This window comes from Amia ocellicauda, chromosome 8 (genome assembly GCF_036373705.1).
Source record: "Amia ocellicauda isolate fAmiCal2 chromosome 8, fAmiCal2.hap1, whole genome shotgun sequence".
NCBI lineage: Eukaryota > Metazoa > Chordata > Actinopteri > Amiiformes > Amiidae > Amia > Amia ocellicauda.
The window spans coordinates 15878807-15899286 of NC_089857.1; the positions used below are offsets into that span (position 1 = coordinate 15878807).

The following is a 20480-nucleotide window of genomic DNA, read 5'->3' on the forward strand; positions in this document are numbered from 1 at the left end:
AGACACTGACTGAGCTGGAATACACGCTGGCCAATCAATATGGGTTCATTGTGTGTCACCGCACTGCGCCATAGCCAGTCTGTTTAATTACAGAGCTCTCCTCCACACCCGTCTCTGGTGACCTTAGAGCCAGGGTCACTTACAGGTCATCTACCTGTATCCGAGTAGAGAAAGTTACACCAATGACACAGTAATCTAGAAAGACAAACTGAGCTCCAATGACTCCAATTGTAAGAGTAGGATGATGCATTGTAGTTCACAATATAAGAATGGAATAGATAATAGAGTGCAATATTATATATAGCATTTTGTACATTTGTTTTTATAGAAATTGAATAAAAACTATCCCATTTCTTGATTGCTTTCCATATGATAAAAGTATGTGTAACCCCCTTCAATCATTTCTACTGTATGCTATTCCTGATGATTGAGCCTGGATTATTGGCTGTGTTGAAGACATTTAACAGCCGAACTCTTCCTGCTCTTCCTCCTCCCCGTGGGCCAGTGCGGTTCCTGCGCTACGCAGCAGAGCTGGAGGATGTGATGGAAGAGGAAGACGTCCCTGAGCCGCCCCCTGCTGCTCTTGCCTGGCCTGTCCTCTGGGGGCGCTCTCTCTCCCCTCCTTCTTCAGCCTCTCTGCATCAGGCTGCTTCCGCTGGTACAATCACTTTCTTGCTAAGCTGTTCCTTTAAAACAAAAAACATAAAAATGAGTTCTCTCCTTGCGTTTGTGTTTCACAGAGCAGTTGGGACATGTTTTCTCCGATTTACATCCAATTATTCATAGTACAACACTGAGAGCTCAGGCTTTAAGTCAGTGCCAGTACAGGGTTTTTCAAAGTAATGCATCATCAGCCAGGTTAAGTCATTTAAGTGATGCATCATTAACTAAGTTAAATAATTTAAGGACAATTGATCTCATGCTTGCTGGGCATTGTTTCTATTCATATTTAGTGTATGAATAATTAGTTCAGAGTATTACTTACTGTGCACTAAAAGCCAAATCACATAACAGGCATGTTGACAGCAGTGTGGACTAGTAGTTAGGGCTACTAGTTAGCAGAGGGTCGTGGGTTCAGTCCCAGGTGGGGGCACTGCTGTTACACCCTTGAGCAAGGTGCTGTACCCAAAATGTACCAGTAGAAACCCAGTTGTATAAATGGGTAATTGTATGTTAAAATAATGTGATATATTGTAAGTTGCCCTGGATAAGGGTGTCTGCTAAGAAATATAATAATGTTCATATAATGTGATTCACTATTCTCACACACACACCAACTGCTCAAGTTGTCAAATTGTCATCAAATAACTTTTGTTGTCATCTACCTATTACTTTCTTATGCTTGCTTATGCTTGCTTTTTTAAATACTTTTTGTCTGAGATTTAATTTCTCTTTTAAAATTTCCGTCTTTTTATGATATTTATTTAATGCCAGCAGCCGGACCGGAGGAGCCTGGCACCCATCGCAGATGGGGTAAATGAGATGAATGTCTGTTCTCACTGATTCTGTAGTGTCAGTTTCCGTTGTGTAGCAACACTTCTGCGCTGCCTTCTAATTAGATGCTGTAACTTCTAACCCTTGAATATCGTATGGCAGGTTTCTGGGTAAATGCATGACAAAAGCATGTTGGAGCTGAACTTGTGGCTTTCAAGTGAGGGGAAATCTCACCTGTCTCCCCTCCTAAACGCCACTGAGGCCTCCAATAGCTGTCCTTTGAGATGCTGAAGATTCATGTTGTGTTTTTGTTTTGCAGATTTTGACACAATGGCTGATGAAACGGGCAGGTGAAGTATTTATTTTCTCTCTGTTTATATAAACTGATGAAAGTGATTTATAGAGGTGACTACTAAATGTCTATTTAAACAACATTCTGAATAAGTGTTTTCCTTTTTTACCCTCATTGTAAGTTGTGTAAAGGTCTTTCAGTTTGGTTAATTACGATGATAGATTTCAGGATATTCAGTGCAGGGTCTGAATAATATCATTGTGGCTGTTATTTCTCAAATAACTAAGAATAATATCAAATAAATGTTTAAAAATTGTAAGACAAATAACTGCTCACTGTCGGAGCATGTGCAGGGAGGTACATAAGTGTTGAAACCATATGCAGTCTTGGTTGTGGGCTTCAGGGAGAAAGTCCTAAAGCGTGCTTGTGTGTGGTGACCAGGTTTCCCGAGGACACGCTGGGGCTCAGTGGACTGAGTGACGTGGCTGACATCCTGGGGGAGCTGGTGCGGGATGGAGGGGTCTCGGCCACGGACCTGGGGTTGTCGACAACGCAAGCGGTGAAGCTGTCTAGGTGAGCGACTGTAAACCAGCAGTTTAAATATGCCCTAAATGTGGGCGATCGTCAGGATGTTTATAAAAGTCAGCTCTTATAATAAACGTCAAACTGTTCGGCTGCTTCTTGGCTAGGCTGGGGGAGCAGCAGCTGAGGCGGCCTGGGCAGAAGACCAGGAGGTCGGAGGAGGAAAGGAGGGAGGTCCGGGAATGGATGAGAAGGAAGCGGCGGGACAGACTGGCTGAGTACCGCAGACAGAGGGAGGAGAGGAGGGAGAGGGAGCACCGGCCCTTCAAACCTGCCACCCCCAGCGTGAGTTCTTCCACAGCTGCTGGTCCACAGACACCGCCCACTCCACAGCTGTGCACACTGTGTGTCGATACTGGGACACAGTGGCCTCTCTGCCTTCCCTGTTTGAACATCCATTTACCCCGTCATACTTCCAACTGACATGGGGTCTTTATGGTTCAAGTTCACTTGGCTTAATGAGACATATGAACATGAAGGGCAGATTCTCTACTAGATGTAAAGTACTGTATTTTTAATATTGGTGTAGTACTGGGCACACATCAGAATGTTTTATTTATTGATGTATTCTTTAAAAAAAAAATTAAACGAGGGATTGAGATTCTAATCCATTTGCAACTGTACTAGAATGGATCTGTTTTAAACCACAATCCCTGCTGTGACCAGAGCCTCAAAGCCTTACGTAGAGGTAACAAAGTGAAGCTAAGTGAGCTTCTCAGGGAACAAGTTTGCTGGTCGTGTTTGTCACCTGAGAGTCTTCTGGAAAAGGCCCGACCCTGAGCTTGTGTGCAGAGGTCTTGATTGACAGCAGCTTGTTTTACTCTCACGACAGAATCCCACTTCTAGAGACATCTCAATTAACCAGAAGATTAAAGAAGAAAAGGACAAGTGAGTTTGACTTACGGGTTTGTCTTTTCCATGACACTTACAGTATATATGACATCAATTGGTTTTGAGTTTTTTTCTGGTATAATAAACCATGGAGATCTATTGATCTATACTCCATTTACCTTATTAAACTGTCCTGTCTGAGCATGTTTTTTTCGTAGATCTAAAATGTTCCTTAAAGTTTTTATCCCAGAATTCAAAACATGTCTTTCTACATTTTTCTAATGTTGCTTTCTCCAATTAGCGTATACGGCTTTTGCAAAGTCTTCATTGGCGTATCCAGTAAAACGCTGTCTCCCTGTTTAGGATGTTGCAGCTGGAGCACCACAGCCAGAGAACCAGAGAGGCCCTGAGTCTGATGACAGAGATGCTGTCAGATCCAGTGCCACGGCCCTCTCTGGCACAGACCACCCTGAGGAGCGGGCGCAGGTCAGGAGACGAGACGGGGAGGGGTGGTGAGGCCACTGTAGTCTGGGTAAAACAGGGGAAGGGAAACACTGTTCAGGAGGTCAGGATGCACTGTAAGACCTGCATCAGCCTGCTGAAAGCTGCTGACCTTGTTTGACTTTCCTCAAAATAATACAAAGAAAGGCCAGATGCCACAATGGGATCCACTTAATAGAGCATTTTGGTTTTATTATGAATGAGGAAAGATAAAGAAACATTCTGTCAAATGCTGCTCTGTAATTGAAGTTGATGAGCAGGGCAGAGGCTCTCTGTGTCTCAGTCTGACCCTGTGTGTGTGTGTGTGTGTGTCTTTGTTTCAGGGGCAGAGTTTCTAGTCGCTGCCAGTCTGCTGGGAGGACGGGAAGGAGTCCATCTCGAGCGGGACACGCTCGCTCGCTCTCTTCTCCTGGGAGGACTTCGCAGCTCACAGGTACAGTTCTCCCTTGAGCCACATATGTCACATATTAGTGGTTATATGGGCATCCCTGGGCGCTACTCTGCAACTAAGCAAAGAGTGAGAGAGAGCTGTCTGCTGCTGCCTCACATACACACATGATGAAACCTGGACACCAGTATGACCTCGCTGTGTGTTTGTGCCTGTGAACAGATGTGCAGATCAGGCAACCTGCGGCCAGGGCCAGCGCAGCCAGCAGACTGGGGATACACAGACCGGGTGAGTGTAGCCTTCCCTCCCACACCGCACACGAACATGTCCTGAGTTGTTCTGCACAGTCACTAGTTTCTGTATGCCTCAGTGCCCTTGTCTGCCAGGCCTTGGCCTGTTCTCTCCCTCTGCACAGTATAGTTTCCTCCTCACTCTTTAATGCCCATGTGATGACCGCTAGTAACAGTGCTGTGTTTTGCTCGGCAGCGAGAGCCCTCCCTCGTGACCAGATGTCCCAGGTGACGCGCAGGGGGATGCTGGTGGACCTCGGCTCCCGGAGGGGTGGACCAATGCCCAGGGAGACGGCTGGCGCGGGCAGAGGACAGAGTGAGGACTGAGCTGTGTTCACTGTCCTGTGTGTGGATGAGACATCTGCAAAATAACTTCATAACAATAATAATTAATAACAGTGCTGCATTCATGTTTCTGTGCCCCAGGGCCCTCTGGGAGTAGGTCTGTAGTGGAGCGCAGTGAGACCTGGGCGGAGAGGGAGGTGGTGAGCCCCTGGAGCCCCCCGGCCGAGGTCAGGAGACTCCTGGACATGGAGGATGTCCCCTCTCTGCAGGTAGGAGCTTGGACTGGACCCAGGAGAGGTGTCCATAGAGCAGTGGTATTCAAATCTATATTAAAAATCGCATGAGAAACCAGCAAATCACAGAGCAGCATTTCCAAACATTCCTATACCTCTGATCTTATGTGTAAATGTCATCCTGTTCATAATTGTCATGATTTTAAATTCTTCAGTTGCCAGTGAAGTTTCAGGACACTCAGAGTGAGTGGAGCCAGTGTCACAAGGTGTGCATTTGTTTTTAATAGTTTCATTACCTTAAACCAGCATGAAAACACAACACAGATCAGCTACTGCAGGTCATTTACATGAATACTGGACCAAAACATCTTGGAGAGAAAGGGGGTTGATTGATACATTTAATGAAATACATGTGTTTTATTTTCGCTGTAAAGATATTTGTGAAGATGTACACTACCGGTCAGAAGATTTTGAACACCCCCATTTTCCCAGTTTTTATTGAAATTTAAGCAGTTCAAGTCCAGTGAATAACCTGATGGTACAAAGGTAACCAGTAAACTGCCAGAGGTTAAAGTTTAGGTTACCAAAAACTGAAAAATAATGTACATTTCAGAGTTATATACTGTGTTACTACACCCTCTTAAGTATTATCTGGCAGTGTTATGCACAGCTCCAGTGCATAGGAGTTACACTGTATTCCTACAATGTGCACATCGTTTGAAAGATTATTCTCTTGGCTACCAGTGCGTTTCATTCTCAAACGCATCATTTACAGTTTCCGTGTCACCGCCGCCATTCAGAGCCCGGGGGAGAACGCGCAGTGTGCTTGGGGTGGGTGGGGGGGGAACTCATTCAGACGGTCACAAATGACTCAGTTTCGATCAGATTTCTTTGCAAATAGGCTTGTTTTGTTCAGAACAACCTAACGATTAATCCAGTATATATTATTTGATGTTCTGTGAAAAAGAGAAGTTCAGATCCAATTATGTAAAATCATTGTGTATTAGTACACTAAACGCAGATGGTCTTGTTTTGATCAGTAGACTGTCGGTTCCAGAATGTCATAATTGTCAATATTTTCTGAGATTTTGTATTCCTACTCAGACCAAGTATCCCCCCACCCCATTTCAGAATGGGGGAGGGGGGGGGTATTAAAGACAACATTTTTACATCAGAGAATGCTTCACATCGTTAGAAAGCTTTCATGGGATAACACTTGGCAAACAACACAACAGTGAAGAATACACAGGGGATTAAAGAGAAGCACATGGATTTGGTGCCAGAGGGGTTTGTCAGCAAGGGGTTACATTTTGTTAAACAAAATTATTCCATGATTTCTTTATCTCCAATTGTTTATTTGTTCTATGCTTTAATTTCAGAATACACTGAGACATTAAAATGCGTACATTTAAATAAAAACTGGAAAAACTGGGGTGTTCTAAAGCTTTTGACCGGTAGTGTAAGTCAGTAGGTCGTGTGAAGGGTTTCTCTTACTGTATGAGAAAAGGTGTTTCACAGTTTGTGCAGCCGACTCGGCTTGGCTTCTCTCGCCCAGGAGAAGAGACACCCTTCACGTGTCCTGGTAACCTAGAGCAGCACACTGGCCCAGATCACCAATTAAGAGCTTCCTCCCCGTGTCATCGCCCCACACAGGGCCTCTCTGAGGACGGGTCTCCCTTCAGAAGAGCGGACCTGGAGGCGCTGGATGGCCTGTCTGAGAGCACAGGGAGCGTCCTGAGTAAGCTGGACTGGGTGGCCATCGAGAGAATGGTGGCCAGTGAGGGGGGGGTGTAGGCAGGGCAGGGGTGGGACACTGTCCACGGACTGTGCAGGATTAAAGGAAGCATCTGTCCTGTTTTCTGAAATGGTGAGATATTCTAAAGGTCCATCTTCCTGTAGCTGACAGATGCTGGCCTTTTCTCTTTCGATTGTCTTCTGCTCCCACCTTACCAGTTTCCCTGGACATGATGTGTTGTGTTATTCCATTACGAGCTGAGCAATATCTTGTTTGCTTTATAATGTGCTTAAGAAAGGTGTGATGTTGCTGTGTGAAAATCTCTCCTTAATTTATTGCCGTTGGTGTCTTGAACGTGTAGGTTTATTGTATAGTGCTTTATGAATGATATAATTTATTTTGAGGAATACAACAAATATTTTTTCTTAACGTTTGTAAAATTAAATGATTTTTTTTAAAGAATTATAATAGTCGTCTATTTCTTTTGTGTTAAGTACATCAATAAGATTGTATTTGTATGTATTTTTTTATTAAATGCACTCGATCAATCCTTGACATGTTGAGCCACTTCACGCAGCACGGAATTCAGAGTTCTGAGGGTGAATTCTGGAATTTCAAACACAGGCAATTAAGAAATAAATAACTTGTCTTAATGCGAAGTGAGGAGATTTACCCCCCACAGCTGTATGAGACGATAAGCAAGCACTGGAGCAGGAAACGAGCGGGAAGCCGGGTCACAGATTTCAATTAGAGCCATATCACTGGGAATGAATGGAAAGCCCAACTATGAGTCAGCAGAACATTATAGAGGAAGGACTTTCAGGTTCAGTTCCTTCAGATGGGTTTTATGGTTTGTTGAAGAAAAAGGGGATAACCCACAGTGTAACTGGGCAGGCCTTGGTGTGGGAGAAGGGTCTGCTTGTGATTTGCTCAGTCTCCAAGAGGGCCACCGACACTAAGCCTGCAGAGGGAGATTGGTGAGCGCTGGTCAATGATACGGTATGAGGGGGCCATCAAGGTAGCAAAAAGGAACCAGATTATCCAAGTACCAGCTGTCAAATGAGGCCAGGGTGGGCCTGGAGCGTGGCACTGCTTAGAGGTTTCACTCTTGAGGGTCTTGCAGATGTCGTGGGTCATTTGAGCTTTTGTGTCACTGCCTTTCATTTTCCCCCAGTATCACCCTTAACTCCTCCCCTACCTGGGTCAGCAGGACATGAATGGTTGTGCCCCAGTGGCATGGGGTTTTTATCGCAGGTTTTAGGTTGTCCCAGCAGCAAGTGCCAGTCGTCACTGGTGTCTCCTGGCCCATCCATTCATGTGGGGGGCTTGTTGCGTCTCCTCCGGATCTCTGCCATGAAGTCCGGAGCCAGGGATCCATGTAAGTTTGAACCTGTTGTTGTTTTGGGTGGGGGGGGTTGAAGTCCAGTTCTTTGGTAACAGAGACCATTAAAATTACAAGGGAGTGCAGGAAAGAGGGTCTTTACTCCTACAGTAAGATTTATTTTTGAGATGTGTAATATGAAATTATTCCTTTTGGTCTGAATGGTTATCTCTCCGTAAATGTGTTTGATTTTGCAAATGCTTCAAATTCCACCGGATTGAATCCCTTTTCACACTCTGTAGCAATTCCCAAAGTGCTCCACTGTGGGGCAGTAAAGAGCCACATACAACATCTGAAATCTGTTTCCTGTCTCTGCAGGTCAAAGAGCTCCACAGAGTTGAGGCACAATTGATCTACTTACTGATTATTTGACCCAAAGAAGACTCTGGACATAACCAGTGCAGTCTTCTGCCACTTTCCATTTAAAGAAGCCAATAAAGGCCAGTGATGCGTTTACGGGTTGGCAGAATACGCACTTGTGCCGACACTTTAAAAAGTACATTTTTGTGCTGCCCGTGCAGGAAACCAAGTGTCAGTCAGCTGTTAGTTATTGTGGAAAACTGTGAGAGCAATATCAGAGTGCACAGATCCAAGAGCTTCCATGGTTCTGCCCCTCGTCGATAAAGGACGTCTGTGTGACCTCAGCAGCCTGATTTACTAACTGTTGTGTGGTTGTTGCGTAGGATGAGTGCTGTGGATGAGGCTTTGCCCAGAGGCGCCGCACCTGCACTGGGAGAGACGGTTAACGAGAGGAGCATGTAAGCATGTGGGGATCGTTGTGTGTGTGGCGCTGATCAGCTTAAAACCTCAGTTAAAGAGCTCATACAGGCGGCATTAGGAATTACTGACAGCAACAGCCATCCTGTGCAGAGAGGGGCTGCTGCCTTCATGGGCTGCTGCACAACCTGCGAAATCAGCTTACAGAGGGAACTCGTTTTCTGGATTAAGCAGAAATGTGGAATAATGCCATTTAAATGACAAAGGGCTGGTATCAATTACATGAGCTGTGAAATATATGTAAATGAAACCAAGCCTAAAACACAAATTCTGTTAAACGTGACACCCGTGGTTGGTGTGTTATGAGTTGATCATTGACTTAAGGCAAGAATTGTTCTCTTTGTCCTTCTGATCTTTTTGCTGTTTGGTTATATTGTAAGCGCTCACTACATATGCTGTTTTGTTTTGGTATTTCATCGCATTATAACCATGACACTTATTTAAATGTCAGTGACCTTGGGGAAATCCCTGACAATAGCATTCATTATGATGACGCTATGCGAATACAATTGGATCTTTCAGCCCGAGATTGTGATTCAGTCCCTTTCAGTGGTGTGTTCGTATGATATCCTTGGGGATCATAGTGAAGATCAATTCAGTTCTTCTACTTCCCGCCGCTTGTCCCGTATAATGCAGTTTTAATGCAATTAGCCTTTCGTTGACACTGGCATATTTCTCCTAGTTGGAAGCCTTCTAAGGATAGGATATATATATATATATTCTTTTTCTATACAATGTTGTGTAGATGTGTGCGTTACAGTAACAGTGGCTAGACTGGGAACACCTAGATGGTACTGGTTAATCTTTCTCAGGGAACCATTAGGGAAGAGTTGTTACTGTATGGCTGAAGGAGAGGATGATGGGTAGTGTTGTCATGATTTCATTCACCGTCCGTACCTGCTGAAGGTCATCGTACAGGCCAGACTTCCACCCAACCCTAATACGCACTGCAGAAAGTGTCCGCACCAATGGAAACTATACTCAACACTGGAATGGAAACCAAACTTTTATTTTGTGCCCACTTCATAAAATCTTTACATTTTCATATAAATTTAAAAAATACTTGTCAGCCCAGGCAGTGTCGACGTGAACTTGGGGTTTAACTGGAGCGCAGGTGTGGAGAAGCATCTCTGCACTGAAGCAATGATCGCCCAGTTGGAAAAGATGGGTTGAATGTCTCAGTGCGTTGGAACGGTCTGAACAGCCTTCTTTTTCCGTGAAGGATGTTATTTTCCAGTTTTTCTTGTGAGCTTCAAACGTTTGTCCACAACCGCAATAAGTTTTGAGAACCCTGAAGCGGCAAAGGAGAGGAGTGGAGCCTGGCATCGAGGCAGGGGGTGAGGCCAGTTCGCTCACTTGGAAACCACACACTTCGTAGGAGAGGTTCACTACCCACACCAGAACCTTCCCCTGCGTATCCGCACGGACGCCAGACATCAGGTGACCTCCTCTTACACAGACACGTCCTGCACACACGCTGTGGCTTCTTCCTCGGCTTGTGCCAAGGGCCAGGATCGGACCAGGGTGTAATTATCCATAAGCAAGAGCACAGTAACTTCACAAAATAAGAAAGTCAAATGGAAACAGACAAGTAACAAAGAGAAGTAAAAAAATTTATTGCAGTATTTGTTCCGCCAGTTTTGCTGGGGATCCCTTTTCTCTTATTACCAGGGTGACCTAATACATCAAAATCTACATTTACAAAAAACTCCTCCTGCAGATAGGCCACAGATACTGCATGCTTCTTTTTTTTTTTCAACAGAATAAATTATATCCAGGAGATTCTGCCATTTTACAGCATGGAAAAAAAAAAAAAACGCTTCCCTGGAAACTGAGCTAAGCTAAAGAAAGCCATCCGTCGCTAGGTTAAACTCCAAGAACACTTTATTAAGAACATTAACAGACTAATTTCCAACATTCACTTTAAGTTTATTTTTTTTTAAACAATTTTTTTTTTCCGATATAAACATTTTTTTGTTAAACTATAATACAGTGGGAGTAGAAATCAAATGAGAAGTTTCTGCTGCACAACAGCGAAGGAAGCTCCCACAAAATGTTTTCCAAACATTTCCTTCTGTTTGTTTTGTGTATTTAAACGTGTCCTGGATCCTTATCTTTGCGCTTCTTCACAGACCAACACTGTTGCCAGAATGTTGCATTTTCAAGTTATTTTTTTTCTTTTCTTTTCAATCCCTGTGAATTTGGCTGCAATTGTAAGTTCATTAGCTGGAAGTCCCATCCTTAGCTGCATACAGCGATCGTAAAGTCTGAACCACTTTATTAGTCAGCTTATGTGCGCTCGTGAGAGCAATTTTCTTGTAAATGATGTCCGACTCTTTTATAGTGTCTACCCAAGGCACCAGTTTGCGTCCATCTCGCTTCTTGGCTTCAGCCCAGGCGCCGCTGTAAGAGCCGGCCATCCAGTGCACACTGTAGCCACTGCTGGTTTTCTGGATCACCCTGGCGATCTGCGGCCGGTCCTTGTATTTGGGGCAGCAGATGGCGATGACGTCCATGGCCTCCACCGTCTCGTTCAGGTGGCCTGCAGCCTCCGCCGACTCCCCCCCCCGCCGGGACTTTCTTGACGACTGAAAGGAAACGCAAGAACGGTCAGTCAGTAATGCAGGAGCCTTTCACTCGCACAGCTGTGGAAATGCTGGGATTCAGTCACAGGGAGTGTAGGTGTACGGGTGTATAGATATACATGTATTCATAAATCGTTACATATTAAACAATGTTTAATGCTACTGAAGTCTCCAGGAGTCTCAATGACAGCTTCCCATCCCTCTCTCCCTGATCCCAAGATCAACGGTGATCCAGCTGCCGTGACAATGCATTCGAAATATTGTCTGACAGGGTAAATTCATTCGTTTTCAATAACTCTTTGGAAGGGCCGTGACATGCGGTTTCAGTCCCTCACCCCTGGTCCTCCTTTCTCGTCGCCGTCGCTCTCGTCGTCCTCCGTGTCCGCGGCGTTGTTCTTGGGGCTTGAGCCCCCCAGCAGCGCGGTGATCGCTTTATTCCGGGCGTTCGCGCTGGCCGACGCCTCCCCCTCCTCGTCCTCCTCGTCAGGGTCCAAGTGCTCCATTAGTAATTTGAACTGAAACAGCAACACGGGAGGCAGTTATTTACTGTCACCACGGCATTTAAAGATGACAATACGAAGCACACCAAGCCAAGAGAATAATTTCTAACAGGAAAACTATAAAGAAATGTTTCTTACATCAAGGTATTGTTTGACGATCTTCCTCTTCACTTCGTACGTCAGCTCGGTGTTGGCCATGTCGTTGGAGAGGAAGTCTATCGTCTGCCGAGGGCTGAAGTGCACCGATGACTTCCTGTTCACGGCCTTGTCGTACACTTTCGCAGATTCAGTCGGGGAGTACTTCTGGATCTTACTGCAGAAGGAAAGGAGAGCAGGGGGTTAATGACGGCCCGAGGTGCACGGTATCAGTCACCCGAGGAGAATCCAGCGCTGCGTCTGCTCCGTACCTGTCAGAGAACCCATACAGGTTCTTTAAATGCTGCTTGAGGACCAGGAGGAGCAGGATTCCCTGGGAGGCGTTGGCGAAGTCGAGCAGTGGAGTGGGATTGTCCGGTAACCTGTTCATCACCTTCTCCACGTCCTCAACCTCCAGGTCGGAGTCTGAGTCAGATTCAGAGTTCAGCTGCCGTCTGGACTTCTTTGACCGCCTCACTTCTTCGCCTACGCTGCTGTCGCTGGACTCGTCCTCCTCAGAGCAGTACTTCCGCTCACGGGGCTTGGGCTCCTTTCGCAGGGACTGGGAGAGAGACATGGGATTTATTCAACACTCACCAACATTTACTGAAGTCTGTAACTCACGTTTTGGTTACAAAATCCTGAAGCACCCCTGTACTTTCGGACAGTTCATCTATAAAACGATTTTAATTCTTGCTCAACTTAATTGCAAACGCCCAGTTTTAGATATTCCTGAAATCCTCCAAACCACATGCCTGGTGGGCCCTGCTGGCTTACCTCCTTGAAGGACTGCAGCAGGTTGCTGCCCGACACTGAGAGGGTGATGTCAATGTGATGCATGATGAAGAGAGGCTCCTCTTGTGTCTGGAATGGGAAGCAGGCTAGATTGTCCGCTATGTACAACAGCATGTTCACGTCCGTTTTCTGCAAGGTGAAAACACAACACTCAGGTCAGTTCACCCCAGCACAGCGCAAACCAACCATGTCTGACACCTAGATCAATTCAATCAGGTCAGACATTACAACAACCTATTTGGAAGCATAAACCAAATGGGAATTTTAAACAGATGTTAGCTTCAGGTTAAGCCATTAGAAAATAAAGCTTTTCGTGAGAGTATGTTTGTAGGAGATGCTTTTCCTATCGTGTCCCACCCGGCCAACCTGAATCTTCAACCAATTCTGCTTAATGCCATTCCAAGCAAGTGAAGGAATGAAAACAGAAATCAATGGAAATGAAAGGATACTAGTCCATTACAAGATGCAGCTGAGACTGTCCTACTGCTGAAATCTCCCCTTCATGAATTTCTGAGATCAGCACTAACACTCCCTTCATCCCACTGGCAACAGGGACAGTGCTGTTCAAAGAGCTTTCCATCATCAAACGAAGACAAGTCTGCAAGTCTTCCCAGCATGCCCTGAGGCCACCTGCAGGCTTGAGGACTGGCACAGCTCACAGGTACCTGACCAGCCACAGGGATCGAACCCTCAACGTTTCTAACGTCCTCTGTGGCTCTGGAATCCTCATCTACTGCTACTACTGCCCTCACACTAGAAATCTAAGTTTTAAAGCTCGTTTTTTAATGTATTGAACAAACATGTTCGCTCACCGAGCTGTCGTCGAAGAGGTTGAGCAGGGCGATGAGGAAGGCCCTCCGGTGCTGCCGGTTGCTGCGCACCATGGAGAAGAGATGGGAGCACAGCGCTGCGTTCTGCTCGTCCTGCCGGAAGCCTCTGATGATGGTGGCGTGGGAGGCCCAGATGGCCTGCTGTACCTGGTATGACATCTTGATGCCCGCCACCGCTTTCATCTGCACAAAACAGCAACCATTCCCAACATCAGCAGCCAGGAGGGACCGGAGAACGGGCCCATAAAGAAAAGGCTTGACACCTCACATTTAATAGTCATCTGGAATTCACTGCTATTGCTGCTGGCACAAGGTCAACACAACAGTTTATTAGGATTGTGATGCCTAGCGCGTCATGCTTATTTAAACTATGCACAGACAAATGCACAAAGCACTTCACTGGAGATACTTACATGAATGAATCCTGTGTACTTCTTATCAATTTCTACCAACTGCTGATCCGCTTTATTCCTCATACTGGGCTCTGGATCTGTTCCCATGGCGATCAGGTAGGGCACACACTGCACACAAGGAGAGTTTCAGGAGACAGGGACACAACTGCACTGCTCAGCTCACTTTACAATCGACTTGTCTAGCACTGGTGCTAAAAGAACAGTCCATTTCTGTACTGTACAAATTAATTCACTACATATTAAATTCCACTCTACAAAATCTACTATTGAGAGTACCAGATAAAATATTGAAAGTCAGAACTACATCTCTAAACTGATCATACATAACCTTTATAAAAAAAAAATATATATGTCACAAAATATAACCTTATCTAGAGGCTCTTGCATTCATAACACTAATAACAAGCATTTCAGAGGAGCGCTTACCTGCACTGGGTGAATGAGACCCTGGTTTAGTGTAAGGGCGATTACATTAAGAGCAAAGTGCCGCACATTGGACTGTGTGTGGAAGAACGCCTCGAGGACCTGTTTGAGGTAGAGCTGCATTATCGAACTGCTCATGCCTGAGGAAATGTCGCCCATTTCTTTCAGATCCTCCTGCTTAGAGAGTTTTTTCCCTGAAAAAAGAAGTTTAGAATGTTAGTCTCTAATCACTTACAGTTCTCTAAATTTTACTTGAATTGGAACTAATCACCCTTATTTAAAAGGGGTGCGAGTATTACTTCACTTATGCTTTGGGTGCTCATGTCATATCAGGCCCATGACTAATAAACCCAGACTGCAGGGGAGGAAACAAGTACCTGATTATCTAGAGGAGAACCCGTTTATCTCAGTACCATACAGAGACACAGTAAAGACGGACGTCTCCTATATTGTCATCAGGTTCTCCTATATTTTGATACCAGCTATACTTTTTCACCAGACTGCCCAAGGCGAGACGGGCAGAGACCTCGAGCGGGACTTACACTCCCTGTCCGCCTCCTGCATGCGGGTGTCCTCCTCCTGCAGGTACGTCTGCAGGTTCTTCAGCACCTGGATCTTCAGGTTCACAGAGCTGTTCTTGTCCGAGAGGATCCCGTTGTACAGGTTCTTAACATCCTGCTCAAACATCAAGCTCGGGTGCATGATAAACAAAAACCCTGTGGACAAAAGCGGTCAAAGGTTTACATCTCCCATCCGGAAAAGTCACAATGGTCTCTGTCTGTCTGTCTCTCTCTCTCTCTCTCTCTCTCTCTCCCCCAGAGTTCTTAATGCATTTTCTGCCTTTAAACAGGAGGCAATTCGACACCCCCATGTTTTGTAAGATCCCCAGGTCTGTCACGAATCTCTTACCTAAACCAATGATGGCTTTTGTTTGCACCTCCTCATCTTCATGTCTGGTGAAGTAAAGCAGCAGCTCCAGTACCTTGTCTTTTATAACAACCTGAAGGGATACAAAGACGTCTGTGAACACATCGCGCCAGTGACAGACGCACTCCCATGCGTGCATCACCACCTCTTACACGTTCCATTGACAGGCATTCAAACACAGCTGAGAGCGTCTTGCCGCAGTACCTTGTTGTTGCCTTTAAATTCCTCCTGGTCAAAGTCAAAATGGCGACACAGTGCACCCACAGTGAAGAGCGACCGGAGCAGCGCAGGTTTGTTGGCAGTGAGAACGGTGCTGTTGGGATCTTCTTGGTGCTGTGTTTTTAACTTGGTTATGGCACCTGAACAAAAACAAACAAATTCGACAAGCCATCAACCCCTTTCTGCAAAACAAACAAAAAAGCAGCCCAACTTCTAATGGAACTGAAAAGTGATTTCTCTGTCCGTTTTTGGTTACTTATTGAATACAGTGATGTGTTCAGAGCGACTGCTTATACTTTGTCTTTCCCACACTGATTATGCATGCCACTGGGAACAGTGTGTGGAAAGACATCTCAATGCAGAGGGCAGGGAATCAAGCAGGCCAAGTAAATGAGCCCTGCACTGCCCTGAAGTCCAGCCTTATACAGGACAGAAGATTAATATGCATCGCCTGCCCCCCCTTCAACAAACAAGATCTGACACTGAAGATAGAAATCACAAGCTGGAGAACAATGAATATAAAGGCAATGATACACATGGGTGAACAGATTAAATGTGAGGGGCTTTTAAATCATCAATCTGATAAACATTAAAATGCTGTTTTAAATGCCTTAAAGGAACATACCATAGTATCTGTTGAAGCACGCCCAGACAAACTTGTAGTTGTGTGTGACTTTATTAACCACCGCCCCCAGACAGCTCACACAGTGCTGTACCACCTGGTCATAAAACAATAAAAGGCACTGGTTACACTCAACACTGGGTTGAACAGGCACATGGTTCTTTAAAACCTCTGGACTTTCAGCAGAGAGAATCAAGAGAAGCGCGGGCCTTGGCTTACCGTCATGCCATACTTGATGATGAGCTTCATGAGGTCCTCCTCAATGGTGGCCAGGAAGGTCTCGCTGGGATGCTCCATCAGCGGCACCACCAGCTCCAGGATCTTGGCCACATTACAGATGACCATGAAATCACTCTGAGTCTGAAAGACAGAACGCAGACACGTAAGGAGCGCCATGGACACAGGAGCTACAAAAAAACTTACCCGTACAGCCCTGTGAAACATGAAACCAGCTCTAGATAATATTGGTACACAACCGCAGCTGCAGTTCAGCGGTTAACTACAATGCTAGAAAAGTGTGAAAGTTATGGTAAAGTTAGAGCATAACTGTTCAATCTATACTAACTACGCTGTAGGGAACAAAAAGACATTTCTGCTCATTTACAAGTACTAAAGCTGTTCGTATAAACTGACTGAAAACAATTATAACTTGCGATATTCCGGTATAATTGTGTGCCGCCGTGTTCAGCCGTCTGCTGCGTGGTCGGGTAATTCCCATGGTGGGAACTGTTGGCAAAATAGTTCTGCATAGGTGTCTGAATATTTATTCAATTAGTTTGTTTTCTGTGTTATGAGATTCTGAATGCCATAATGATATAGGCAGGAATATATTAAAACTTTTTGGCATCTTAAACTTAGAATCTGTGATTTGCCTCTTGAGTGCAATAGCAATTTAACTGTACATTAAATGCCCAATGCTTGTCCTAGTTTAACCATACCATGGACAGCTTATCTGCCACACACACACACCTCTCTCTTCTAATCACATGACCAGTCTATTGCTAGGCAAGAGAAAATTTCATAGGTGCCACATCTGCACAAATGCCTGATAAACCACTGACACTTTAGAGCTACTTCTGAGTTCCTGGCTCGTGAATGGACCTTTGAACACAGCCTAGCAGGAGGACGATCTGTTACTGAGTGCATTTATTTTCTTCTCTTGCATAGCGCTTTAAGGTTTGCTCCTCGCACTGTATGCCTACAAATTAATGTTGCAGCACACAACAACATTCAGGACGGCACTCACGTTGCACTTGGTGGTGAGGTACGGTTGCATGGTCATCGCGTGCTTCACCATGAGCTGCGCCCGGATCTTGCTGAACAGGTACAGGGTGGTAATGCATGCCACCAGGCGGTTGGAGTTCACCCCTTTATTTTCAGAATCTAAAGAATAAACAGAAGAGAAACATTAACTAAAAAGGCCTATCTATTAAAAACCAAACCACAAAAAACACTCTGGATGACAACGCGGTTGCAGAGTTATTTTGCAGCAGACTACATACCTGCTAGAGATTCTTCATATTTCAGGATATGCTCCACTAGATTGTCAACAAGCTGTACACAAGCTTTCTTTGCTGGCTTGTAGGAGGCGTCCTCCTCCGATTTCAACAGCTACAACATCAGAGCACACAAACTTTAAAACCAAAAACATTCACCCTAACAATGCCTGCACACGTAATTAGACTTCTCTTAAACTACATTTAAACAAAAACATCACCCATCTGGGAAGAAATGCATGCCATGGTACTGTGACACTTCGTGAACATGGGTGATTATGCAACAAGGGATCCTGAAAACATTTTAAGGTCAAGAATAACTACATCTTTTGAAACAGTTTTATTAAATTATATCTTTTTAATTATTATAGTTACATGTGAATAAATTATGAATTTGCATTTCTGGGTTCCAATTAAAACAAACCGTAAGCTTTCTTTTCAAAGATGCAGCCTGGGAGAAGACAGATGGGACACACTGGATTGGATGTGACTGGCTAATTCATGGCGACTTCCAATACCTTAAACTAGTTACTGAACAGATGGTGAACTTGAAAACTTTATTTTCTGCTTTTTTAATAAACTGTCCTCAGGTTAACTTCTACTTGTGTTACCGGAGACGAGATTCACAGATAAATACTGTTTTTGCGTGATTTATGCATCTGTCCGAGGATGAATTACAATTGCTTAATGCCAGAAACTGGAGAACGCAAAGCAAGCCGATTTATTGTAATCAAGCAATGACTTTCAGGAGAAGCAACACTTACATTCTGAAGAAGCTGCTCAAACCAGTCATAACCAGTATCTCGGCAAGCAGCAACCTGTGAAGGACAGATTTGGGGAAATGATGAATTGCAACAAATACGTTTATTGACATGCACTTGGTATTTTGCATTATGAAGCAAGTATTCAACAGTTTGATGGATTTGAATATTCTTATAGTCCTAATAGTGAGCAACTTCCCAGGCACTCGACTGCATACCAACTCATCTACTGCCGCTGTACTCCCATCATATTAAAAACTCTACCTGACATTTGGCAATCTTGAGTACGTTTTAGAAATTTGCAATGCAAGTCTCTTAGAGCAACGGCTCACCGAGTGTGCTGTATTCATGACACAATCCAGTAAAGCACACTTTCATCACACTGAGTAATTAAGGGCTACGGGGTATGCAGGCGGAAAACCACAGATCTGACCTCCTCCCTCCTGGGTTTAACAGCCATGAAATATTTTCCACAGGACGGTTAGCGGGGGTCATGTGAGACACTCACCACATCGGTGATGTTGAGTATTTTGCGGGTCATCGCTTCTTTGTCGTGATTGGGAGTGGGTGTGAACCACAGCTTCTGGAATGTTTCATTTACCAGTTTCTGTGAAGGAAAGAAAACAAGGAGCTGAACCAGCGTCTCAAAAATGCAGATTCTTTCACACACCAAGTGGCTGAACACTAATGATATATTATAGCTTCATCTCTGATGTACCTTAATGCCCTCCTCATCGTTGACTCTGCGGATCATTTTCACACACATCTCTGTGATCTTGTTAAAGGTGGGCTGTTCTAGACAGATGTCTCGGAGGATCTTAATCACTCTCTTCCTCACACTGATACCGGTGTCCTGTCACGAGAAAACGGAAAACACATGTTGTGGTCAGAACTAACGACCAGCTCAAGGATATGAAACCTGCCAGCAGCCGTTGGGTGACAACCTGTAAAAACACAAGTACAGAAGACTGTCCGTATGAAGAGTAAACACAAAGATCATGTTTAACAGGCTTCCAGTGGTGTAATAAGCCAGAGACTGCCTAGCAGAAATATCTATTTTAAACAGGTAAGGAATGAATTAGAGAGCATTTGTCATTCCTAGAAAAAAATGACCATGCCAAAGAATTCCAACTTCATCCTCAGATACCAAACTGGGTGAAAGTCCATTTCTGTGCTCTAGGTGGCAGCATAGTGCAGGTCTATTTACCTACAATGAACTTTACTACCAAGTCTGAACTTTCCACTAGAGAGGTCATCCAGCCCAGTCTGGCTGCTGCTCTCTTTGCTATACTGGAAATAAATAATGCAAAGAAATGCAGGAAAAAGGGGAAATGTGATTCCTTAATAATAAGCCCTTCTCCCTCTTCTTTTATCAATTATAAATTATCAATTAAGAATGTTTTAGCACTCTGGCTGACACAGAAAAAGTCAAGCAGCATCAGAAATGGTAAAACAACCATTAGATGAGAATACGTTTTAGGCTTCGTTGCTTAAACTATGAAACCATTTTAATGTGTTAGTTCCAGTAAAATGCACATGACATCACATGAAGCTAAATATGTCACTGAGTTCTTCAGTTCTTTACCAAGCCTTGCTCAGCTGATGGAATTAAGTGTGCTGTTGCTGGACAAAACCTCCTGTGCGAGAGTGTATGCAATAAAATAACTTCCTGGAGATCCTGACTTTGGCCTCTTTAAATTACCAGTGTACGTGGAGTGGATTTCAGTTCTCACACACCCCGGACTAAATCAACCTCAATCAAATAAATACCCCAAGAAATTATACAAAAGCACCAGTGACATTTTCAGAGTGGCTGTGCGCGAGTGGCAATGCCGCTGCTTCTCTCTGGTCATGCCAGAGCTGCCTTACCAGTATCCTCTCTATGAGCATGTCGTAATACTGCTCGGTGAGCTGCGGCCGGCTCAAGACAAAGCGGCCCAGCAGCTCCACGGCAGCCTCTCGCACGCTGGTGGAGTTGTCCATTAGCCGTCCGTGGACGCCCCGCTGCATGTCCAGCTGTGGAGACAAAGCATCATCATTGCATT

At 44.8% G+C, this 20480-nt stretch overlaps 2 protein-coding genes across 7 annotated transcripts in view; one reads left to right on the top strand and one right to left on the bottom strand.

Moving 5' to 3' along the window:
• cplane1 (ciliogenesis and planar polarity effector 1) overlaps nt 1–7030 on the top strand; it is a 34502-nt gene extending 27472 nt beyond the window's left edge. Inside the window, exons 44-54 of the mRNA XM_066711695.1 lie at nt 506–658; nt 1754–1784; nt 2168–2299; nt 2416–2593; nt 3141–3196; nt 3503–3625; nt 3964–4073; nt 4251–4316; nt 4515–4634; nt 4745–4872; nt 6490–7030. Of these exons, the coding sequence (XP_066567792.1) occupies nt 506–658; nt 1754–1784; nt 2168–2299; nt 2416–2593; nt 3141–3196; nt 3503–3625; nt 3964–4073; nt 4251–4316; nt 4515–4634; nt 4745–4872; nt 6490–6630 (1238 nt within the window). The 3' untranslated portion in view covers nt 6631–7030. The remainder of the gene's footprint in view (nt 1–505; nt 659–1753; nt 1785–2167; nt 2300–2415; nt 2594–3140; nt 3197–3502; nt 3626–3963; nt 4074–4250; nt 4317–4514; nt 4635–4744; nt 4873–6489) is intronic.
• Nucleotides 7031–10321: 3291 nt separating this feature from the next.
• The window catches only part of nipbla (NIPBL cohesin loading factor a), a 70795-nt gene continuing 60636 nt past the window's right edge, over nt 10322–20480 (bottom strand). For all 6 annotated transcript variants that reach the window (XM_066712186.1, XM_066712182.1, XM_066712185.1 and 3 more), the window contains 19 exons: nt 20305–20451; nt 19154–19288; nt 18944–19042; nt 18439–18492; nt 17681–17789; nt 17425–17561; nt 16398–16538; nt 16182–16275; nt 15542–15696; nt 15320–15410; nt 14953–15126; nt 14414–14604; nt 13988–14095; nt 13557–13757; nt 12727–12873; nt 12222–12511; nt 11953–12127; nt 11650–11829; nt 10322–11317 (listed from right to left, as the gene is read on the bottom strand). In XM_066712186.1, the coding sequence (XP_066568283.1) occupies nt 10952–11317; nt 11650–11829; nt 11953–12127; nt 12222–12511; nt 12727–12873; nt 13557–13757; nt 13988–14095; nt 14414–14604; nt 14953–15126; nt 15320–15410; nt 15542–15696; nt 16182–16275; nt 16398–16538; nt 17425–17561; nt 17681–17789; nt 18439–18492; nt 18944–19042; nt 19154–19288; nt 20305–20451 (2994 nt within the window). In that variant the 3' untranslated portion in view covers nt 10322–10951. The remainder of the gene's footprint in view (nt 11318–11649; nt 11830–11952; nt 12128–12221; nt 12512–12726; nt 12874–13556; nt 13758–13987; nt 14096–14413; nt 14605–14952; nt 15127–15319; nt 15411–15541; nt 15697–16181; nt 16276–16397; nt 16539–17424; nt 17562–17680; nt 17790–18438; nt 18493–18943; nt 19043–19153; nt 19289–20304; nt 20452–20480) is intronic.